The 23,546-nt window shown below is 39.6% G+C and overlaps 1 protein-coding gene across 7 annotated transcripts in view; it reads right to left on the bottom strand.

The window, feature by feature from the left end:
• Positions 1-1,311: 1,311 nt before the first annotated feature.
• Positions 1,312-23,546, bottom strand: part of nfat5b (nuclear factor of activated T cells 5b) — a 59,105-nt gene continuing 36,870 nt past the window's right edge. For 3 of the 7 annotated variants that reach the window (XM_036586820.1, XM_036586817.1, XM_036586821.1), the window contains 13 exons: positions 18,053-18,284; positions 16,714-17,332; positions 15,567-15,753; positions 14,530-14,720; positions 14,228-14,400; positions 13,526-13,660; positions 13,366-13,418; positions 10,077-10,209; positions 9,844-9,903; positions 9,630-9,724; positions 7,757-9,494; positions 6,307-6,519; positions 1,312-4,443 (listed from right to left, as the gene is read on the bottom strand). In XM_036586820.1, the coding sequence (XP_036442713.1) occupies positions 4,412-4,443; positions 6,307-6,519; positions 7,757-9,494; positions 9,630-9,724; positions 9,844-9,903; positions 10,077-10,209; positions 13,366-13,418; positions 13,526-13,660; positions 14,228-14,400; positions 14,530-14,720; positions 15,567-15,753; positions 16,714-17,309 (3,606 nt within the window). In that variant the 5' untranslated portion in view covers positions 17,310-17,332; positions 18,053-18,284 and the 3' untranslated portion in view covers positions 1,312-4,411. Of the gene's footprint in view, positions 4,444-6,261; positions 6,520-7,756; positions 9,495-9,629; positions 9,725-9,843; positions 9,904-10,076; positions 10,210-13,365; positions 13,419-13,525; positions 13,661-14,227; positions 14,401-14,529; positions 14,721-15,566; positions 15,754-16,713; positions 17,333-18,052; positions 18,285-23,546 lie in introns of those variants that run through there. The other 4 variants (XM_036586822.1, XM_036586816.1, XM_036586815.1 and 1 more) reach the window with 4 other exon arrangements.

Genomic DNA, 23,546 nt, shown 5'->3' with positions numbered 1-23,546 from the left:
TAGTCATGCTCTTATGCCCATATTAGGAACTCTGGGTCTAAGCCCCATTTCTCTGTGGCCAGAATGAACAGGGTTTTAGGAAAATCACCTCTGTCACCCCCTGTGGTAAATGAAAATGTCCAGAACCCGATGTGTTTTGTTCTGTGTACATTTTTCTCCCGAATATCACTGGATCCGTTGAATAACGAGGTCGTTAAAGAGTTGAAATATGATCATGTAAGCTAAAGCTAGTGCGCACTGAATTGATGTCATTAGACTGGCAGCCTCCTTAAGCACGCTTTGCCAGTTTGGTAGCGTATTTCCATGTTCAGACTGAGGGCAGACGAAGTGAGAACAAAAGAAGCAGTTTTCCCTGCAGTTCTCTGTTCATCAGTTACTCACTGAAACATGACAGATCTTTCCGTTCTGTACAGCTTGATTTGAAAAGCTGTACAAACGTACCTGCACTCAGGCTGATCCAGTACAGACTCAGCTTAATATCACTGCTGACCCCCTGATCAGCTGATTTCGGCTCTCAGAATATCCTAATTATAATTTTAATGCTGGTAGCATTTTCTCAAGACATTTTCTCAGGACATTCGCCAGCTTTTTGTTAGACTTTTCCCCGTTCCACCTTAAGTAGTGCGGCAGTTACATTCTCACCCAGAGGTTTTATTTACAGGTATACCTGTAAATAAATATAACGCTGCTGTCGGAACAAAACCTTGGATCTCCATTTTTGTTGTTTTTTCTGACATAATTTGAAAATGCCTGTTGCTCTTTACATTGTGTGTAAATTTCATGATGAATGGACCAAAATAAACGGCCCAAAATGACTTGGAAAAAAGTCTGGTTCCATTGACTTACATTAAAAGTAAACTAGGTTTTTTCTTTCTCTTGTGAAGTTATCATTTTGGAGATATGAGATTTTCTTCCGACAACAGCAATAAACACACATCATCTAGAAGATGCAGAATTCTTAAATCCTTCATTTAGTCCTTGATTTCAGCGCCGCTCCAAAAGTGTTTTCCTGCGTCTCGCGGCGACGCTGCTCGCTTATTTCCAGTACTGCTGTCTGTTTTCACACATGCACAGACTGAGAAATCTGAAAGAAATCAGAGTAAGAGTTCACATGCACTGAGAAATCTGATTACTGAGCTAAAATCCAGCCTCTTTATCAGATTTCTTAATCAGATTTCTAGATCGGAGTCTGGTGTTTGCATGACCATTTGAATAATCTGATAACTGCAGAAATCTGATTGATTGGATTATTGAGTGCATGTAAACGCACTCAAAGTCTGCTTCGCTCTGCAGGACACACTCACACAAACGTTGTTTATAGAACAATTATCTATTTTATTGATAACAGCAAGAATACAGAAAAAGTAACTGCAGGAGTACAAATGCCTAGATGAACACAAAATATAATGTAGACTGTACTACATTTTAAGTTGATAAAATATTTTCTTTTAAACAAAACAGATAAAACATGTAAGTCACCACCTTATTTCCCCACCATACACCAGGCTAACCTGTGAGTGCACTTTGCAGGTTTGTTACTGAAATAACAAACCGAAGACTTTCATATCAAATCTACTTCCATATAGGAAACGCAGGTAACGTTCACGACTGGGTTCGCACGTCAGTGAGTCAAATAAAAGAAGAGAGAAGATGAAGAGAATCTGAATGTGTTTCTTCCAGTTGATCGGGAACTTCATCATAATAATGTTATAGTTATGTTGACAACTTGCACTCCCATTAAAAGAAGACTGACCAAGTAGAAGAGAGAATATTTAACCTTGTGAAAATCAAGTCCAACTGCACAGCAGCCTCAAGTGATACTTGGACTGAACAACTGAGGCAGAAGCACTGATTGTTAATTGAAGTTCCACTGGTCTGTCAAACAAGTGAGAAAATAACCAGCTTTCAACTACAGTTTTCATTCAAAGGCACAACTATCTCTGATTTACCGGTTATTTAATGATATTCATTTGGATTTTCTGTTGTGTGGTAATATTTAGAAAAACATCTTTAAATAAAAAAGTCTTTAGAAAATAATTTAGAGAAACGTGTTTGGAGAAAAACTGGTTTTAGTAAATTACGAATAGAGTGGGACTAAAAGCCACAAGGCAGTTCATTGTGTGAACTGGAAAAGAAGAAAGGTCCATTTGGTTTTAGGTCCATAGTCTTTCCTTCCACAGAGATAGAAACTGGTTTTTTTTTGCTTCTAGATACATTTAGGTACGTATTTTAAAGGCAATACAGATCTACAAAATGTACTGCATACTTGTTAAGTTAATGTGGTGATTTTTAACATTTGTAGATTATTAAAATAGAGGATTAAATATCATATATACAACAAACAAACAAACTAATGGAATAATGAAGAAAAATATTATTATTGGTCCAAAGTCAGATGAGGTTATAAACGTTATGTTTTGTTACATTATGTTATGTTTGCTTATATGGCTTAGTTTTCCCCAAAGTTTTAGATTTTTTTTAAGTCTTATCCAGTTCAATAATTCTGACAGGGACGAGAACAACAGGACATCTGCTCTGACCTGGCATTAAAAATCTTAAAAGTAGGAAAGTTAAAAATATAGGATCAGGAATGTTAACCTTCTTAAACGTATACACTCCATGCAGCTGATGATGGATGATCATATAATACAGAGATGTCTTTTAATCACAATTATGGAGCTGGAAGTTAACAGAATCAGCTTTTTTGATTTGATGAAAATGTTTCTGGAGACAATAACAATGCAAAAAAATAAATTAGAAGTCGTTTTCTACAACAAAGTAGTAGTAAAGTTTTCAAAATCTGATAAAGAAAATATTCGTTGATATTCACATAAATAGTAAGAGACAGAAACAAATAAACAAATGAATGAAAATCAGTATTGTACAGAGATGAAGGCCAATCACAGACAGCTCTTTCAGTTCACATCTATGCAGAGGACTCCTTTAAAGATCTAAAAGAGCACCCCCCCACCTACGCAGAGGTCAGAATAGTCACTATTCAAAACTAGGCATAAAATAGTTAGAATGGTCATGAGAGACACGACACCCCGAACCGTTGATAATCACTGCAATAAAAGCTCAAATGAGCTATTGCCTTAAATATTACAGAGCGCAGGGCCCTTGTAATGTATGCATCTGATTATTTTCATTAAAAAAACACATCAGTTTGCCAGCTGATTCTCAACTAGCCAAATATTCATAACGTGAGACCTACCACAACCATAAAAACAAACATTTGGCAGCTTTACAACAAGCCTGGCGTTGAATTTGAGAGCAAAATTCTGCAACTCACTTCACATTCTTCTCTTCCGTTTGTAACAAAGCAGCCCTACTTACCAAAACCTTCTGAGCCATAAAACTGGCCTAAGTTTTCATAAAGCGTGTAAAAGGTGGTGCTGACTTGAGGCTTGAAGTTCAGGAGTCGACAGGGTTGTCTACTAGCTGAAAATGTTATTCTGTACTGAGAATATGATTTTATGTACAGAGTTAATACGCTAAGGATAAACGGGTGATAAAAGGCTGTATTCCTTTTGTGTGTAGCACCAAGGCAAGATAACCTGGTAAAAAGCTGTTGGTAGTAGGACCTTGTTTGATAAAAAGAAGTCAAACTGCCCACCACCAGCGTGCCAGCCGCTAGTAAGCAATACATCGAAGCACAGAGGCATCATCTAGCGAGATATGTAAATTTTTTAGAATCTGTAGAGCAGTAAACATCTCCTTTTTCACAATAAACGCACTAACAGACATATTTTGAAAGAGAGAGACAAACTCTCAGAACATTACATTTCATAAACTACACAAGCTACATGAGACGATGGCTATAAACGGTGGATTATGCAAATTTTTAGCACTGTCTAAATCATGATTTGAGACTGAAAGCATGAGGGAGGGTGGAGTCGAGACCAACAGTGCTAAACAAACATCTAAACAAATAAAGTGCTACCGGGATAAAATGTCAAAATATGTTACAAGTTTTTTTCTTTTCTTTTTTTTGTGTTTGAACCTTTCATAATTTGATTAATGTACAAGATTAAAAAAAAATATCTGGCAAAAATGCATCAGTCACAAGAAAAGGGAGCTCAAAATGTGCTTACTTGCTGATACGACTTCATAAAAAAGCAAAGTGCTTGCTGAGAACTGACAAAAAGACCAAACATTCCACGTTTTATGATATGTTTCTTTCACAGCTAAAGACAAACAGCACGAAAGTATGCCGTGCTTAACCTGACAGACATAGCGTATCTTGGAAATCTTGTTTGTAGTGACACTGTTCAACTAAGGCATGACTGAAGTAACTCCTTGACCTCCACACCAATATACTTTCTGCAGATGCTCTCTGTAGCGCTGATATCTGAACGATACATTCACAAAGCTCACGTCGTCACAGCTTTCACCATTCAGCCACTGACCCTTAATGACTTCCCCGATCTTCTCCAAGCTTGTCTGGAGGAAAAAAAAGTAAAGGTAAGCAAAGATTGTGTAAGCACTGTAAGGCAAAATAAAGCCCCACCTACACAAGCTATATTTATGCACTTGGACAAACATTTCTTAAAAAGCTTGTATGGCCTGTGAAGCACAAATACATGTACAGCTCCATTTTCTCTCTGTGCAAAAGGTAAATTAAAACAAAATGCAATGATGTGCCAATCATTTAAACCCTATATTTACTTGAAAATAGTACAAAGACAACGTATCAAATGTTGAAAATGAGAAATTTTATTGTTTTTGAAAAATATATGCCCATATTGAATTTGAGCAACACATTCCAAAAAGGGGCAACAAAAGGCTGGTAAAGTTGTGTAATGCTAAAAAACACCTGGTGGTTGATTGGCAACAGGTCAGTAACATGATTGGGCATAAAAAAGAAATAAAAAAATCTCAAAGAGGCGGAGTCTTTCAGAAGTAAAGATGAGGAGGGGTTCACCACTCTGTGCACGATCAAATGGTGAAAAAATTCAAGAATAAGGTTTCTTAATGTAAAATAGCAAAGAACTTTTGCTTTTTATCATCTACGGTATATAATAACATTAAAAGATTCAGAGAATCTGGAGAAATCTTTGTATGTAAGGGAGAAGGCCAAAAAACAGTATTTGCTGGCTGTGATCTTTGGACCCTCAGGCAGCACTGCATTAAAAACAGAAATGATTCTCTAGTGGAAATCACTGCATGGACTCAGAAACACTTCTGAAAACCACTGTCTGTGAAAACAGTTTGTCGCTGCATCCACAAATGCAATTTAGAACTCTAAAACACAAAAAAGAAACTACATAAAAAGGATCCAGAAATGCTGCCACCTTCTCTGGGCTCAAGCTCATTTAAAATGGACTGAGGTAAAGTGGAAAAGTGTCCTGTGGTCCGACGAATCAACATCTAAAATTCTTTTTGGAAATCATGGACGCTGTGTCCTCTGGGCTAAAGACGATTTTTGCTTGTTATCAGTGCACAGTTCAAAAGCCATTATTCATGATGGTATAGGGGGCATTAGTGCACATGGCATGGGTGATGTGTGTGAAGGCACCATTAATGCTGAATGATATATACATGTTTTGGCAACATATGCTGCCATCCAGACGACGTCTTTTTCAGAGAAGGCCTTGATTATTTCAGCAAGACAATGTCAAACCACATTCTGCATGTATTAAAGCAGCATGGCTCTGTATTAAAAGAGTCCCGGTGCTACTGCTGCAGTCCAGACCTGTCTCCACTGATAACATTTGGCACATTATGAAATGAAAAATGTGACAAAGGAGACCCTGAACTGTTGAGCAGCTGAAATCCTGTATCAAACAAGAACAAGAAAACATTTCACTTTCAGAACTACAGCAGTGTCTCCTCAGTTCCCAAACACTTACAGAGTGTTGATAAAAGAAGAGGTGATGAAACACAGTGGTAAACAGGCCCCCGTCCCAACTTTTCTGGAACATGTTGTCCGCATTAAATACAAAATGGGCAAATATTTTTCAACAAATAAAATCTTTCAGTTTCCACATTTGATTTGTTGTCTTTGTAGTATTTTCCTTCATAAATATGGTTCACATGATTTGTATATCATTGCCTCCTATTTTTATTTACATTCTGCACAGCGACCCACATTTTTTGGAAATGGGGTTGTAATCTAAAGCTGATTTAATCCACCTTAACAAGGTAGCTTCCTGAGAGTCAGTACTCATGTTCAAATATGATGATATGACTAATATGACCATATTAATCTTTCTCAATGGTATCTTTATATTAAATATTAATAAAGTGAGCTGTATTTACCTGTGGGATCTGTAAGGTCCTAGTAGGAATGAGGGAGGTTCTTGCCTTGCTCCTGAAGGCTCACAAGGAGGTCATCGATCTTCTCCATGTTCTGGGAGGTGGTTAGGACATTTTGAACATTCCCAGATTCTGACATGGACTGGTTGAGTAAGGAATGGATGTGCCCATCACTCTCCCTCTGGTTCTGACCAGACTGGCTTATGGCAATGATCTGGTCAGAAAGCGTGGTTCCTTGGGAGTTCATCAGCTGACTGCAATCTACAATGTAGATTAGTACAAATCAGTATCTTCAGCACCTCATTAGTCAAATACAAAATCCACAATTCTATGCTAAAGTCATATTCGGACAGAATATGTTTTCAGTGTCCCTAAATAAAAAGGTTTCTGCTGAATGTTTATGACTGAACTGCACTACATATGATATCTGTAATCTGTGGTTTGTCTTTTACTTGTTTTAGAGATCCACACCTCACCAAGAACATTCCACTGTTAACAGCTTCTGTCTTTTCAGTGGTCAGGACCCCCATGGACCCTCACAGAGCAGCTACTATTTGGGTGGTGGGTCATTCTCAGCACTGCAGTAACACTGATGTGGTGGTGGTGTGTTAGTGTGTGTTGTGCTGGTCTGAGTGGATCAGACACAGCAGTGCTGCTGGAGTTTTTAAACACCTCAGTGTCACTGCTGGACTGAGAATAGTCCACCAACCAAAAATATCCAGTCAACAGCGTCCTGTGGGCAGCGTCCTGTGACCTCTGATGAAGGACTAGAGGATGACCAACACAAACTGTGCAGCAGCAGATGAGCTATCGTCTCTGACTTTACATCTTCAGGGTGGACCAACAACGCAGGTGCGTCTAACAGAGTGGACAGTGAGTGGACACAGTGTTTAAAAACTCCAGCAGCACTGCTGTGCCTGATCCACTCTTACCAGCACAACACACACTAACACACTACCACGACGTCAGTATTACTGCAGTGCTGAGAATGATCCACAACCCAAATAGTACCTGCTCTGTGAGGGTCCATGGGGGTCCTGACCACTGAAGAACAGGGTAAAAGGGGGCTAACAAAGTATGCAGAGAAACAGATGGACTACAGTCTGTAATTGTAGAACTACAAAGTGCACCTATATAGTAAGTGGAGCTGATAAAATGGACAATGAGCGTAGAAACAAGGAGGTCATAATGTTGTGCCTGATCAGCGTAAATAAAATACTTCTTCATTTGTCTCTGTAATTAAGAAAAACATGAAAACGTCTATGTAAAAGTAATGTAAAAGCCGCCATAATCTTTGCAGATATGAGGATGGGCAGTCCTTTAGAAGTTAATGACATGACGAACCACAGAATTACTCTGGTAATTATTACAAGTAATAATTAAGCTAGACCAGCTCTTCTTGAAAAACGAATGCTGTCCGAATAGTCCATAACATAAACTTGTAACCCTTTCAACTGAGGTGAAACACTAATACAGTATACATTCTTATTATCTTTACCATTATGTATTTCAAAAAGGAAGATGCTAGGCTGCTGGTTCTGGCTTGGCTGGTTGAGGCTTCCACTCACTGTTGTCTGAAACAGGGATCCAGGCTGTTGCACTGGTGAGGAGGTGGTGGTCTGAAGTCCTGCCACACCATTCTGAGGAGCAAAAAGTGCCTCTTGGGAGGCTATGCTCCTTGGCATATTGGGCTGGGCCACAAAAAGGTTCACAGAAGGCTGAGAGCCGGTGCCTGAACCTGGTGCCAGCTGCATGGGCTGTTGTTCCTGGAACATGGTTTGCTTACTTCCAGACTGATTTGCCACATCAGTGCTCTGATCCTGGAACGACATGGGCTCAGAGGGCTCTTCCTGCCTGACCGTGACCATGCTGGTCTGGGAAAAAGGAAGTGATGCATTCTGCTGCTCCGAGGAAATCAGGCTGCTGCTATTCATTGAGGTCATCTGAGGCTGACCACTGAACAAGAGACCAGAGGTCTGTTCTGGTGCCACTGCTGAACTCAGAGAGTTAAAGAGCAACCCAGCTTGCTGTTGGTTAGGGGAGAGCTTGGCGTTTGATGGCTGGGAGATACCCTGAAACAGAGAGCCCGGCTGGGGTTGTGAGGTCTGTTGCGGCGACTGCTGCTCCATGGGCGTGCCCTGCTGAATGGGGGCCAGCTGGGCAGAGGCTTGGAACACAGACTGCGGCTCAAGGGCAGACGTCTGCATAGAGCTGAGGAAAGCCAGCTGTTGCGACTGGTTGTTATTGACTGCGAGCTGACCAGGTAAGGCACTCTGGCTGAGAAACATACTGGTTGCAGAAGGCTGAGGTTCTGCAGACAAGCTGGACCCATCAAGAACATTCATAGTGTTCTGGAAAAGGGAAGCCTGGACCTGCTCCTGGGTGGGTGAGGTTTTCTGTGTGTGAAACAGTGCCTCTTGAGGGGCTTGGGCCTCAGCCAAGGAAGTGGAGGTGTGGAACAAGGGAGGAGAGGAATGAGAGGGTGTCTGCTGAAGATAGCTGGTTTGAATGGAGATGAGATCTTTTGCTTGCTGAAACAGAGCAGCCTGCTGCTGCTGTGCAGACGGCTGTTGGAAGAGTGCATTGTTGTTCTCCACTATGCTTTGCGAGGAGCCCTGCTGCTCTGGACTGCACTGCATTTGAACCTGGGGATGAAAAAGCTGATGCTGCAGGTTCTCCAGAACTTGTTGCTGTTGCTGTTGCATCTGCTGCTGCTGCTGCTGCTGTTGCTGTTGCTGCTGCTGGATCTGCTGCTGTATTTGCTGATGTTGCTGAAGTCGGTGCTGCTGCTTTTTTGCCAGCGAATCTTCGGACTGAAGATGAATGTTGCAAAATCCCTTTGCTTGCAGCTGTCGCACTGCTTGCTCCAGTTGTGCCACCTCATCTGGAGGTAGGAGAGACAGTTGATGCTGTGGGCTGTCGTCCATTTGGGAAAGTCCCACCATTGTACCAGCACTGCTGCCAGACCTCTCCTGGGTCAGACTCTCAGTATCCAAGAGGAATTGCTGGGTCCCTTGCTGGAGCAGCGGTTTGCCAGGCACATGGAAAGAGCTGTTGGGTGCAATGTCTTGCTTCTGAATGGTGCTTAATGGTTCCTTGTTGGAGAAAACAGAACTCTGAGGCTGTTCTTGTTCTGCTTGTTGACAGGCCAGAGAGCTTGAGAATGACTGACCGTTGGTAGAGATGTTGTTATTAATTTCTAGGGTCTGCTGGGCTGAATTCATCAGATCTGAGGTCTGTTAAGTAAACCAATAAAAAAGAGAAACAAGCATTCAGATGGTGCCTTATTACTGTGCATCACACACCACTTGTGCTTAATTTAATCAGTAATGTTATTTTAGTTTTTACTCTATTCTTTTGAAAGAACAAACCTTAAAGGTTCCAGAGTTACTGGACACCTCCATGGGAGTGACTTCTTCTCTTTTGACAAGAGGCAAGATTGGGACCATCAAACCACCATCCATTACTGTTTGAAAAGAGGACGACTTGATATTACTCAAAATCCATTACAGTAAATCAACAAAACAACCATGAAATGTCTTAATAAAAAATTCAAAATATAGTTATAAGGTACAGATTTGTTACCTTCAAAGGAACAGGGCTTGACTGGAGGCAAGGTCTCTTTTTTCACAGACACATCTGTAGCTGTAAATGCGCATATGTTTCAAGGTCAGTAAGAGAAGCCTGTATTTATTTTCCTCATTTAGTCTTTCTGTGTTCAAGGTAACTGTAAAAAAGCTGTTTAAAACAGGAGAATTGGGGTTCAAGGAAAGGTAATTAGGCTTGGTTTGCGTTAAGGAGGAGGAGAGTTCACAGACCTGGATCTGGAGTGTAGGTAAATGGCTGCACATCATGGGAACGTCCAGCATTCGTCAATACATAGATCCCAACAGATACAGGACAGGTGATGGCTTGATTCTGATATGGTGGAACTTTCACAATAAGATGGTTCTAAATGAGAAATGACAAATGGACACAAATATAAATGACTTATATAAAGTAATAGTTAAGTAAAGAGGTCTGTGTGCTGCTGATTGCAGTGTAATTTCAGACTATATGAATACTGTGACTAGGCTTGTATGTATCAAACCTTTTAGAGGATACTATTCTATACTTAGTATTTCACGATATCCAACATCCCAGTAAGTACAACCCCATTTTCAAAAAAGTTGGGCGCTGTGCAGAATGTAAATAAAAACAGAATGTAATGATATGCAAATTATGTAAACCATATATTTTCTTACCAGCCTTTTGTTGCCCCCGTCCCAACTTTTTTGGGACGTGTTGTTCGCGTCAAATTCAAAACGGGCATATTTTTTACAAAAAACAATAAAATTTCTCAGTTTCAATGTTTGATATGTTGTCTTCGTACTATTTTCAATTACATATAGGGTTTAAATGATTTGCACATCATAGCATTTTGTTTTTATTTACATTTTGCACAGCGTCACAACTTTTTGGGAATGGGGTTGTACAATTGAACAGACAAAAGAGAGTGCTGTTAATATGAGAGGTTAGAGAAAGACCAAGTCTAATAACGAGTGACCTTTACTGGCATGATGGATGTAACTGGCTGATTCTTGCATCTCCCAAACAGCTTCTGTCCTGGGCTTTTTTAAGTATGTATGACAGACCAAAACCAGGCAAATTACTTCCAAACTGAACACAGGACTGCATAATATCTCAGATCACACCACTTTTTGGACCTGTCTCAAATGGCCTACAGCAGCCGAAGACCGTGTTGTCAGCTAAGAACAAGAAAGCACAGTCTCCAGCACAGAAGCCTGGACACTGCCAGCATGGTTATGTACCATGTCACCAGTGTCACAGTTCTGCAGTTAATTACCGTGTATGATCTGTCAGTTAAACGCTCTGTTGAGTATTTTTTAAAATAGTGATTCAACTGATTTCTACGATGGCGTTTTGGGGCCACTGTTAATAAAAATAAAAATAGTAGACTTCGAGAATAAAGTCATAATATTTCAAGAAAAAACGTCGTAGAATTACGACAGTAAGTGGCATTAATCCCAGGAAAGGTCACAATATTGTGGCCAAAGGCTTTGCAAAGGGAAGGCAGCACCTCTTCGTGTTAAATGAGGGGTGGTGAGTTGGTGGAGTTCTACTTTCATATCGATTGACCCATAAAGAAACACTCAGTCTCCCTGTCTCTCCTGCACATCAGCACCAGCCTGTTATTAGTATAAGAACCGGCTGAAACGGCTGAGCAGGAAACTGTGTTTATCTAGAATAAAGAGCCAGACGGACTCGGAGGAAACTGTCTGTCTGTGTTGTTGAAGGAGAATCTCAGGCAGGGTGGTCTACACGGCTATCGGGGGCTACATCTCCACACCATTCAAAGAGGGCATGAAGTTTCACAGACAGTGAGAATGATGATCAAATGATCCACGAAGAGACAGGAGTGAGTGGAGCTCCGGCGCCAGTACAGCAACGGAGACCCCAACGCATTATGGCAGCCCTCCTACAGTTAGCCCACTTTATCCCCAAAATATTAAGACTTTATTCTCAAAATATTAAGACTTTATTCTCGAAATATTACGACTTTATTCTCAAAGTCTACTATTTTTATTTTTATTAACAGTGGCTCTAAAACGCCGTCGTAGATTTCTGTTTACTACGGTCAGCAGAACATTCCATCAAGAGTTAAATTTTCTCAACTTTTGCCATCAGCCACAGTTGTGTATTAAATTGGATGCTGACTGATTCAAAAAACATGGGCACTAAATGCTTATAGTTGAAGTCCAAGCATATCCACACAAATGTATATGTACAAAACCAAACTTCAGGGAAAATACGCCATCAGAAACATCAGCGTGTATTCAAAACACATGGAAAAACACAAAGATGGCTAACATGATCGCCCCACGCACATGCAAGAATGCTACTGTTATTCCAGTAATACTATCATTTTGGCAATATTTGCATAGCTGCATGCTGCCATTGGGTCGCATACCACACTGATTATACCAGTTCTACTATGAACTGGTAAGAAACAATGTTTTTTTTTCAAACGCTAACATGTAAATGCAGCATTTAGATGTAGCCCACAAAAAATTAAGAAAATAATTTGGACTGTTCCTATTCTTTGTTGGACTGTTCCTAATACTTTGCTGTATATACTGTAAGAGTAGGGAGTTGGGTGAGTCAGTCAGATGATGGCAGTATTACCCTTCCTCACTCATGGTCTAGGAGGTGTGTCTCCAATTACCATTTGTCTGCATCACATTCTGAGATATAAGATGAAGTGATAATGATAGCCTACACATTTTCACTCATCTCACAAAATATGGGCAATATACGTCTAGTATATCTGTCTTAGGCAGTGTGAGTATCAGAAAAGACTGCCATACCTTAAACAACCATTTATGATGAGGTCAATTGTGGCACTGCTACTATACTTAGTTAGTATAAAAACAGTTATTTTTGGTTATAATTACTAGGATTGAGAGATTTTACAGCATTATCATTGCCATGTCAACAGTATTGACTAACACAAAATATTTTTATGTTGAGATGGTGCAAAAGAAGCCGTCCTCAAATCTGACTTGGATACAACCAATCATTATCGGAATGTTTGCGAAAAACACGAGTCTTAAATGGAATAAATGAATAAACAATCATTAGATTTATTTAAAAAAAGGAAATTGCCAGTTTTCACACAGTGAAGAAGGTTTTTTTTTCAAAGATACACTCACCATGTGTGACTGTATAACCTGTCTGCATCACTTCATACATATATTACATTAAATTATATACAAGAGCTCATAATGTGTTACGGAAATTGTGAATAATTAATATCTGTGTGAGGAATTATGCTTAACCATGAATGGAAAGAAATCTGTCTGATCTCAATAGATGCTAACACCATTCCTAGTCATTATGAAGACATATGGTTTCTGTAACACCTCAAGTTTCATGCTAAAAGGCTTTTCTCAAAATATTCAGCTCTTTCATCACATTCTATTTGAGTAACTAGGTCAGCAAACTGCAGACCGGGCCAATTTCAGGAATGGAAACTGAAGACAATGATGTCAAAAGTGTGCACAAAGCAGGCCCTATTTGTGACCTCCAAACACACTGCACCTGTACCTGATGGAAAAGCTCCATGTCAATCTCAGCCTCAGCCCTCCAAGACTTCTCATCTGCAAGACAAAGACAGAAAGTCAAAACAAACAGTGCTCCATACAAAGTCTTTAGTATGAGACTACAGATTCAGATGGCAAAGGAGATGGAATATCTGGCCTAGTACCTGAGACGTTCTCTTGAAATATGACTTTTGTTCCCTTGAGAAAGTTTTTTCCAATGATAAACACTTCTTCGCCTCCTTGTACTGAGCAGCTGTGTAGACTCTTCTTCAGAATCTCAGGAACGCCTGCAGGCTGGGCTATGGAAAGGAAGCCATGCAACGATTAGGTCTCTTAGGACACACTGACAATGACCCAGTGCAGGCAGAAAAAAAAAACAAAAGAATTTGATTTGACAAATCTAAGATTCTGCTGTAAGCCAAACATTAAACTAAGATACTGGAGGACACAAATGTGACGCCAACAACATGGTTTAACCGCACAATCTTAACATGTGATATCATGTACAGGAACGCTTTTACTGATTTTGTGATTTACAGTAGTATTGCAGCAATGGTTCTGTTCCACACATATATATATATATGTATACACACACACACACACACACACACACACATATATATATTATATATATAAACATGAAGAAAACCTTGTATCTCCAAAATGACTTTACAGGAAAAGGAAAAAACCTAATTTACTTTTTATGTAAGTCAATGGAACCAGACTATTTACCAAGTCATTTTGGGCCGTTTCTTTTGGTCTATTCATCATGAATCTCTACCCACAATTTTCCAAAATCAGAACCACCATAACAAACTCAAAACAAATTGTGTGACAGATGCTATGAATAACTCTAATCCACTCACTGCACAGAATGGGAGAGGAGGGCGTCTGTAGCGTGAGCACAGAGCCGTCTGGTCGAGGGATGTTCACTCTGAACACCAGCCTGGCACGGGTGCTTTTCTTCTTGGACCCGGCCACACCGATGCGAGCTTCCACGTCAGCATTCCGGAGCTTCAGGATTCCCACACAGTCCACACTACAGAGATATACAGCTATCAGTTGCCATTATTATTATCAAGATTAATTTAACTCCCACAAATGGCATAGGATGCAGCCTTTATTTACGACACAGTTGACATTTTCGATTTCATATACATATACGTACGCAAGGGTCATATTATTGCTGGGGTCCAGAGACACTTCGATGACAGTGGTGCCCTCAATGTCCACTTCTCTACAGGCAGTGGTGTTTCGACCCGTCACTCTACAGGCCTGGTAGAATCCGTGAGGTTTCACGCGGCCAGCATCATTGCCCACAAACACCTGCAGAACCACTGGCTCCTTCACCCCCTCAAGCTGTGAGGATTAGTTGAAAGAGCAGCAGCTAATGAATATAAATGAACGTCCAGACAACTGGAGGAACCTAATAATTACATCTGCCTTTTTTAAAGCAAGTCATCACTATGCAAAGGAGGTAAAAAGCCTTTGACCGCTAGTAAACAGGTCATGTTTTTAGTATGTCAGATTAAAAAAAGATGGGATATACCATTGCATTACTGCTTAACCTCTTATTGACCAGGGTATATTTTGGTTTTTCCATCTGAATTTGCATGACCAAATTATAAGGCAAATTATTCCATAACTGCATGAAATAAATGTAAATTGCTATTTTATTTATTTATTTTCAAAAGCGCCCCTCAAATTAACAGAACGTGTGTTTTATGATCATACACATATTGCTATATGCTCACAATTTCTTGCTGAAAGCCAAAAATCTTAGATGCTCTTTGTATTATTTTATAAAAATAATTTTTACAGAGCAGATCACTGAAGAGACGCCATCTGTTTATAGTTTACAGCCCAGATTTGTGGAAAAATGGGTCGACTTTCAGTAGACAAAAAAAATTGTGAGTTATTAGAACTATTATAAGTGTTTAAAATTACATTACCCATCTATTTGACTGGAAAGAATATAAGCTATGAATGCAGCTTATGAAATATGAAAGTTATGAAGAATATGACGAAGTGCGTTTTGGAGGAGTTGAAAAGGTTAAGCTATGCTTAGAGTACTAGTTAAGAGAAATATGAACAGGGTACAAGAGACACAGATTGATCTTTGGTGATTACTGACTCACAGATTGTGGGTAAAGCCCAGAAGTGCACATACTGCACAAAAGTGTGTTAATGTTTCATTTGACCCACCTTGACCGTAGGAAAGCCTTGCTGTGTGCGGTCCTTCACGGAGCCCCGGCTGCCTTCAGTCAGGTACCGGGCTCTGTGCTGGGTCTCCGGCTGGACGAGGATCTTCAGCTCCTTCCCCTCGCTCTTCTGTGGGTACTGGCCAGACAATACCCCGCCTTTCTGACCAGATGCCTGGTTTCCGTCAGAGCTAGAAAACGAAAAGTTTGTGTTCTAGTGAGCATCAAACTTCAGGGTACCACCTATCGCACACTGAATGTAGCTGATCAATTGCTGGCAACATGAAATGAGATCCAAATAACAGTGCAGGCTGCTGTAGTAATGGGAATGCACTCAGGGTTCCGTGTCACTGGCCTGTCTGAGCTCCTTAATAGACAGTATGTACACAATGAGAGCCACTGGGACCTGTTGGGTCACTGGGGAGTAAGAGGATTCATTAAAACAATGGTTTCGAATTTTTGGGAGCTGTGCGCCGTGTCTGGTGTGTGGTGGCCTTTAGAGTCTGTTCACATGTTAACAAAGTCACAAGACATTCACCAGCAGACTGTCTGAATAAGCTAGATACTCGCAATCCTGTGACTCATCTCAGTCCTTCACAAAGAGGCTGAATGAGTTTCAGAGTGAATGACCATTGTTTGTATTGCGACACCAGGCCCCACCCCAGCTTAGATCCTATCACCCATCCACAGGGGGAGAAAGGAGAAGTGGTTTGGCTATGATTCAGAGCTTCTCATTGGAAAATGCTCACAGCCGTCGTCCAAATATTTTACTACTGGTGGCAGTAAAACATTCTTAACTCAGTTCAACTAAGATGATGATGGTGATTATTTTTGAGTCGTACAGGCAAAGTGGGAAAATAGCCTTTATAGGGATACCAGTCTACACCATCCACGTTTGCTACTATTTGCATGCATTTGTTGTTTAGCCTACTACCACAGTGCAGATATTTGTAGACGCACTCTGGATACCTGCCACATAACACTCATAAAATATAACTAGATTTAGCTGCTGCCCAATCTTCATTTTTATTTATTTTCACGTATTCCCTGAGCACCGTGCTGTCAGGTCAATATGAGATTATTTTATAAGGTTTGTATAATTTCCTCCCCCTCCAGAACCTCTGGAAGCACAAAGCAGGAGAATCACTCACCTTGTTTTGACACAGGTCTTGCTGTCTGGGCCAAGCTGGGAGAGCACAAAGTGTGGGCCTTTGGCACTGTCCGCATCGAAGACGTCCATATTGGCTTCTTCGGCAGACACCGGCTTTGACCCAGGCCGCTGACGCGGCGTGCGCTTCCGGGCCTTGCGAGGAACCTCTGTGTTGTCATTGTAGGAGCTGGAGCTCATGAGGCTGAAGTTTGAGACAGAGTTTTCTGTCCAGATACTGTTGCTCTGCTCCGAGTCCTGGAGCAGGTCGTCTTGGCATCCCGACATGTGGCTGTCATCAAAAAGGTCTTCTGGCGGGGGCGAGATGTTCAAGACGGGTCGTTTGGAGGGCATCATCTGATGGTGGTGCTGCTGAGAGGCTCCCCCGCCCTTCTCTCCACACCCTCTTCCACTTCCTCCACTGCCACTGCTGCTGGGCAGTTTACCTTCCGCAGCCAGCATCTCTGCCTTCCTCCGGCTACCTACTTCACCAGGTGTGCTGTTTTCATGCACCGGGCCCCGGTCCGTGGCTGAGGTAGAGGAGTGCATGGTGAAGCTGGAAGAGGTGGGAAAAGCACTGCTGGGACTTCCCATGGTCATACCAGAGGAGATGGAGGAGGCATCTGCAGTGTGTATAATTAGACAGTAAATAAAGGTTTCTCCACCTACACTGGCTAGCAGTCCCAGCTAAGCAGCGAAATTTCAGTACAACTGCTTTTTTGGTTTGGATTTCCAATTACAATTAGTTTGTTTTTTCTTTTAAGCTTTTTATGCATCATGGTGTGAGTGTGTGTGTGAGTGTATATGTGTGTGTGTGTGTGTGTGTGTGTGTGCACATGTGTCTAAGTGTGTAAAGACTAAAGGTGGTGCATTAATGAATAAATATGAGAAGAAGACAATATTTCCCAGCAAATCTGTTCCTACAATGCAGTTTTCTCTGAAATGTGAGCTAAATAACATCACATGCTCTGTAAAATATGGTTAAAGCACATTTAAGCATCCATTGCAAAAAAGCAAACTGGCACATGCATAATAACAATGAGAGGTTTCTACACACCTCGTGCCAATAAACAGCTTTCATCTTGTATTCTTGTCATGTACATCTACATATGGGCTGGTATAATTACTAAAACATACAATTACTGTAGGTAGTTTTGAAATAAATCAAACTTAGTCTATGTGAGTTCATATTCATAAATGTAAACTGCAAAACAAGGCTTATTTAGACCAGATCAGAAATATCATGTGTCAAATGATGCATTCCAAATGATGGGTTCTTTTGTCAGATTCAATTTTGTTGGGACTGAGCATAGCCACAGAAACAAAATAAACCAGCTTCTGACCTATGAAGCAGAGAACTGCAGACCATTTTATATGCAGACACTCCCTGCTTCAGAGGGAAATTCCTGGAATAAAAACGAGACAACGAATGAGTAATAAAAGCTGACCATTGAAAATGACTTTTAAAAGAACAAAGGAATTTGTTTAGAGTTGAATTAATTAATAAAAATGGAACTCATCAGCAGTGAGCCTTCAAAATCCAAAATGATCCATGTCTCAGGCCTACTTTGGGCCCTATTTGAGGAATGAGGTAAATACAGTGTCAAGCACCACATTTCAAGACATTTTAAAAGCATTCATATAGAGGATTTACAACAGAATGATGTACACAGTGTTATGCTGACAGAATAAGAAAGAGTGGTGGTGGTGGGCAGCCATTGAAGAAGTGGGAACTATATAATTAAACTACTATAACCTTTTTAAAATCTTTTTAAAATGTAAAAAGTCTACCTCTGAAAAGATCAATGAACCCTGAGGGAATTCCATCAAGACATGCACACTCAGAGACAGGGCAATGAAGATGGAAGGATGAAAACAAGCAATTTCTTCTGTAGAGAACTGATGGAAGGGCAACAGACCAAAGCTGCTGGTGTTTTCATACTTACAACGCATCTCAAAGCAAAGCATTGTCTGTAAATGAATTCCAATCTAGCCACATTCTATTCATCCTCCAGTCTGGCCTTACCATTCCAAATGCTCAAATATGTGGGAATAATGCCCTGATGCAACACAAAGTAGGAGGATTAAACTAATACAGCATTGTAACGTCTACAATTACACAGAAACTGGATCACATTTTTTTTGGTTTTTAAACATAAAATAAGTTTTATCGAGTACCTACTGCCACAAAACGTTGTCTGCTTTGAAATTTATTATAACAAAATCTTAAAATCTTTAGGAAACAAGGTGAAGCAAGGACTAGTATTTTTTTCTAACAAAAGAGAACATTGCTTTAGTACATAAATACCATTAGCTTCAAAGGAAATAAGTTTTGAAACCACAAAAAAACAATTTCTTGGATGATGCATAGAAAAAAATTCTCCAGACAACAAACAAACAAAAAAAGAACCTTAAAACATTACAGGTCAAGATTGTTCTTTTCCACTTCACTCACACTAACACGGATCACTCTGCAGGGAAAAGCACAACCTTTCAGAGGGCAAATCTTCATCCACACTCTTGATCTGAATAATACGATTAATTATGAACGTTAGATTAAGCAGCAGATAAAAGCAGAAATAAGTATGACCTCTTTAATGATCTCAGCCCTCGTCTCAAGTGACTTTTACAGAATGAGATCATAGTGGTTCTTGACAGAACATGCCTAGTAAGTTCCGTTTTCACACTCAAACACATCAAATTTCAACATTTCACATTTTAAAGTAAGAATACAATGTGAAACTAGTTTGAGTGATGCAAATTTAAAGTGTTACAATCAAAGTGGACGATTTGCAGTGTGGACACTGTTACCTCGTAGTAAATATGATTAGGCCTGTCTGATTAGAGCAAACATGATCTAAGATTTCAACTGTCTATGTATTCTGAGCTATTAATACTCTGTATTTTAATGTCAGATTATGAAAGAAGCGTATTTTGAGATGCAGCATGTTATGGAGCCTACAGAGGAGGAAATACCATAGACACAGAAAATGCTTCCCATCATTACATAAAAGATTAAAATATGAGACAGTATCAACTGTATGGGTAACAGATATTTTTAAATGTTCTTTCTATCATTTTCCATTATTCATTATTATTTCTATGACTACATGCCAATAATTATCAATGTGGACCAACATATTACCCTAAATAGCTAAGTGGATATGTTCATATGTCAAAGCTAAATGTACTACAATTATGGCAATAAAGGTCCTGTCCCCAACTGTACAACTGTACATTTACTAGACTTCAATAATGATCAGAATGGCAACTTACTATAAATTAATCTCAATTTGCTTGGGGACTTTCACTTGATGAAATAAATGTTGAGTATGCTTATAGATCAACATTTTAGAAGGAAAAGTCTATTATTATATTAATATTAATATTAATATTATATATTTTATTATATACTAAAGTTTATTACATAATATTATTTAAAAAACCATAAGTTTCTTTTGACTTCTGAACAATAAATGTTCAAGTTTATTCACTAGCAGTTAAAAACCTGCACTTACTGCACATTTTTAAAAAGCCTTAATATATAGCTTTAACTCTTATCTGGTATTTAAGTCTTGAGAAAATACGTGAAGCTGTTTATCTGGACAGTAAGTCTTTACTGTCTGTCATATTTATGTGTTAACACAAGCATTTCTAAATGTTTCCCTGAGGAATTCCACTATTAATCCTGCATTAACCAATCCTTCATTAAATTATAAAAATAAAATATACTTTTGATGGAATTTAACAAATTCATTTCATACAGTGGACAGAGTGCACCGAGAAGTCAGAAACCAAACTTGTGTTCTTTTAAATGTATTCTTCTGACCAAAATACAGGGTGATTCAAAAAGATTCATCTGATTTCAAAGCGCTATATTTTTCCAACCGTGAGGTGCCTAGGAACCAATCACAATCTAATTGAAAGAGGGGTTCATAGAGTTTCTGACGGTCACCGGAAGATGGCCCCCTTCAGTCTGAGAGGAGATGAGACCCCTGAGCAGAAAGAGTTCTGCGTTCTCCACTTCAATAAGAGTGAATCCATCATAACTGTGCAGTGTGATTTTCGTGGTCAGTGAAGCTCCAACAGCTCAGAGTGTTCGTCGCTGGTTCCACAACACTGGATGATCTCCGAAATCGCACTGAAAGAACCGTGAGTGCAGCGACACCCGACACGCTCAATCTAGTATGGGATGAATTTGACTACGGCGTTGATGTTGTCCGTACAGCTGGAGGAGGTTCATACTGAGCACTTGTACAATTACATAATAAACTTTATGCTCATTTAAACCATTTACAGTTTACTGCATTGTTCTGTGATGATTTACAAGTGAAATAAATCATTTTGAAATCAGATGAATCTGTTTTATCACCCTGTATTAATAAAAAAGATCCTGTTATGTGTTCTGTGTATTTATGTTTCTTTGTATTCATTCAAATGTCACATAGTGTTTTACTGGCAAAAACATACTTGCTTTTAAGATTTTTAAGGTTAAGAAAGTTTTAAATAATTTTCTTGGCTTCCCAAGACTTTTGGAAAGTAGACTTAAAAGTTCCCAATCTTACCAACCTTCTGAAATTACCAAAGCTAACAATAATGCTGAAGGAAACTACAAGTCACATTTTTTGTCATTTAATACTAAGAACTTGATAAACAAGAGGCTAAAAGGCCATATAGTCTTTAACAATGTTAAAGTTACTTCATTCTATTGTGCATAATACATTTTCTGTCATCCTGTTATTTATGTGTATATAATCTATTTATACATAATAAAGAAAAGTAAGATTTTAGTATTAAAGATATTCACAACAGGCAAACATAACCCAACATGCACATGGGAAATGTAAACACAATCCTAGGCCAGCTAAGTCTGGGTCAGCACTACCCACATTTGAATAGTGAGTGTTGCTTTGACCATTCCTTACTTTGAGCCGGTAGCTTCCTGCACCACTGTGCTTAAAAACACTGTAAATGTGGGACAACGCATTTGACAGCTTTCACACCAGACAACGTGATATAATGTTTCACACCAGACATTGTGATTGCAATATTCAAGTAATATTCAAATATTCTTATGAACTGATTGAAGATAAAGATTTAATATTTTAAAGAATACCCAACAACATATTAGGTAACCCAGGTAACCTATTATATAAAATGCATGACAATAAATTAGAGTTTGAGCAAATACTTGGAATTTAAAACTTAGAAACAAAGAAAAATGTTCAAAAAAAAAGACAGAAAAATCATGCAGAATATTGGACTAATACTTTTGAGTATTACCTGACCTTATAGTAAGCAGACCTCCTCTTGAAATGAAACAGTCTGACAAAAATGTAGCTTATATTTAATCCTTATCTCAGTTTTGCTGGACAAACCAGAAATTGCTTATGTAGTTTTGTCCTGTAGCTACAAGGCTAATATACTGCTTGGTAAAGTAACAATATGCAAGAATCAATACACTCAAACTGCCATTTTACAGTTATTTTGGTGTTTTACAAAGAGGTGGAATTAGCATATGCTAAAGCAGTGGCCATCACCCCTGTGTGCAGACTCTAATCAACCCCACCTGATCCACCCAATTATTGCCTTGGTGTGTCAGATTTGGATTGGAGGTGGAAAATGCTGGAAAACAGATCTTCAGGCAGGAGGGTTGGTGACCACTGTGCTAAAGCCTGTGAGACTGTGCACAGAGACAATCGGAAAAGGTTACTGTATGCAAACTTATTTGCAAAGTGATTCCAGCTTCAATTTGCCACAGCTCTCACTGGTATCTTCAGGGTAAAAATGCCACAATAACTCTAGAATGGCATTCTGGGGGCACTGATTGTTGAATTCTGTTTTAAAAGCTGCACAAACAGGTACATTTCCATTATTAAATCTAACAGCAAGGTATAAGGAAAGTTCAAAGTGTGGAATGTGTATCATTCATGTTTGCCAGCTTCTTGGTTGCAAAGTCAGCAGTGTAACTCCAGTGCAAAGCTACAGAAGCAAAGGATGAACTCAAACTAGAATTATTTCTAGCAGTCTTGAGTTTGTGAAGGACGAAAGTACTTCATCACACTAGGGGGCATCCCTCGCCATTCTCCAATGACCAGCCCCCACCCCACCAAACCACATCTCCAAATATTTGCCACTTTGTTCTCAAAACGAACAAACTGTAAGGCAAGGAAAAACATTACACATTACACCAACACAATTCATGCTCTAAAACTTGCAAGAATATGCTGAGCATGCTGAATCATGAAAACACAAATAATCATCGAAAAGAAAGAACTGGAATGGCAAATAAGTAAGAAGCGAAACAATTTTAAGAACCATCTCACAGAGGTAAACCAAGCCACCCCACTCACGGTAACCTCACTATTAATTCCAGGGGCGATATGCAAAGAGGAAATACAACAAGCAGTGAAAGCCTAAGATTAGAGGTGAGTTGGTGAGATATACAGGGCACAAGAGGATAGGGTGGGCCAGGCCAAGCTACAACGTTGGCAATGAGCATGTGATGACAAGCAAAGCTATGAATAGCAGTCCTGAAAAGATTGAGGTGGGGGGGGGAGTAGTGCTCAAAGCTGCATATAGCACATGTGCTGTTGGAGGGAGCTTAGCATGGTTTTGCACAGGTGTTGGCAACCCAGGCAACAGCTCACTGGCTTACAGAGGTAGAATGTGCAAGGAGAGCAATGCAATAACACTATGATGTGAACAGGCCATAACAATCATCAGGAACGTGTAACCAAATTATGGAAAAAAAAAAACAAAACAAAAAAAAACAAAACAAAAAAGATCATATCAATACCCGCCCCCCCCACCACCCCCATCACCCCCATCACCCCC

The sequence above is a fragment of the Colossoma macropomum genome, unplaced genomic scaffold, assembly GCF_904425465.1.
Source record: "Colossoma macropomum unplaced genomic scaffold, Colossoma_macropomum, whole genome shotgun sequence".
Lineage (NCBI taxonomy): Eukaryota > Metazoa > Chordata > Actinopteri > Characiformes > Serrasalmidae > Colossoma > Colossoma macropomum.
This window is presented reverse-complemented; position numbering and strand designations above follow the sequence as displayed.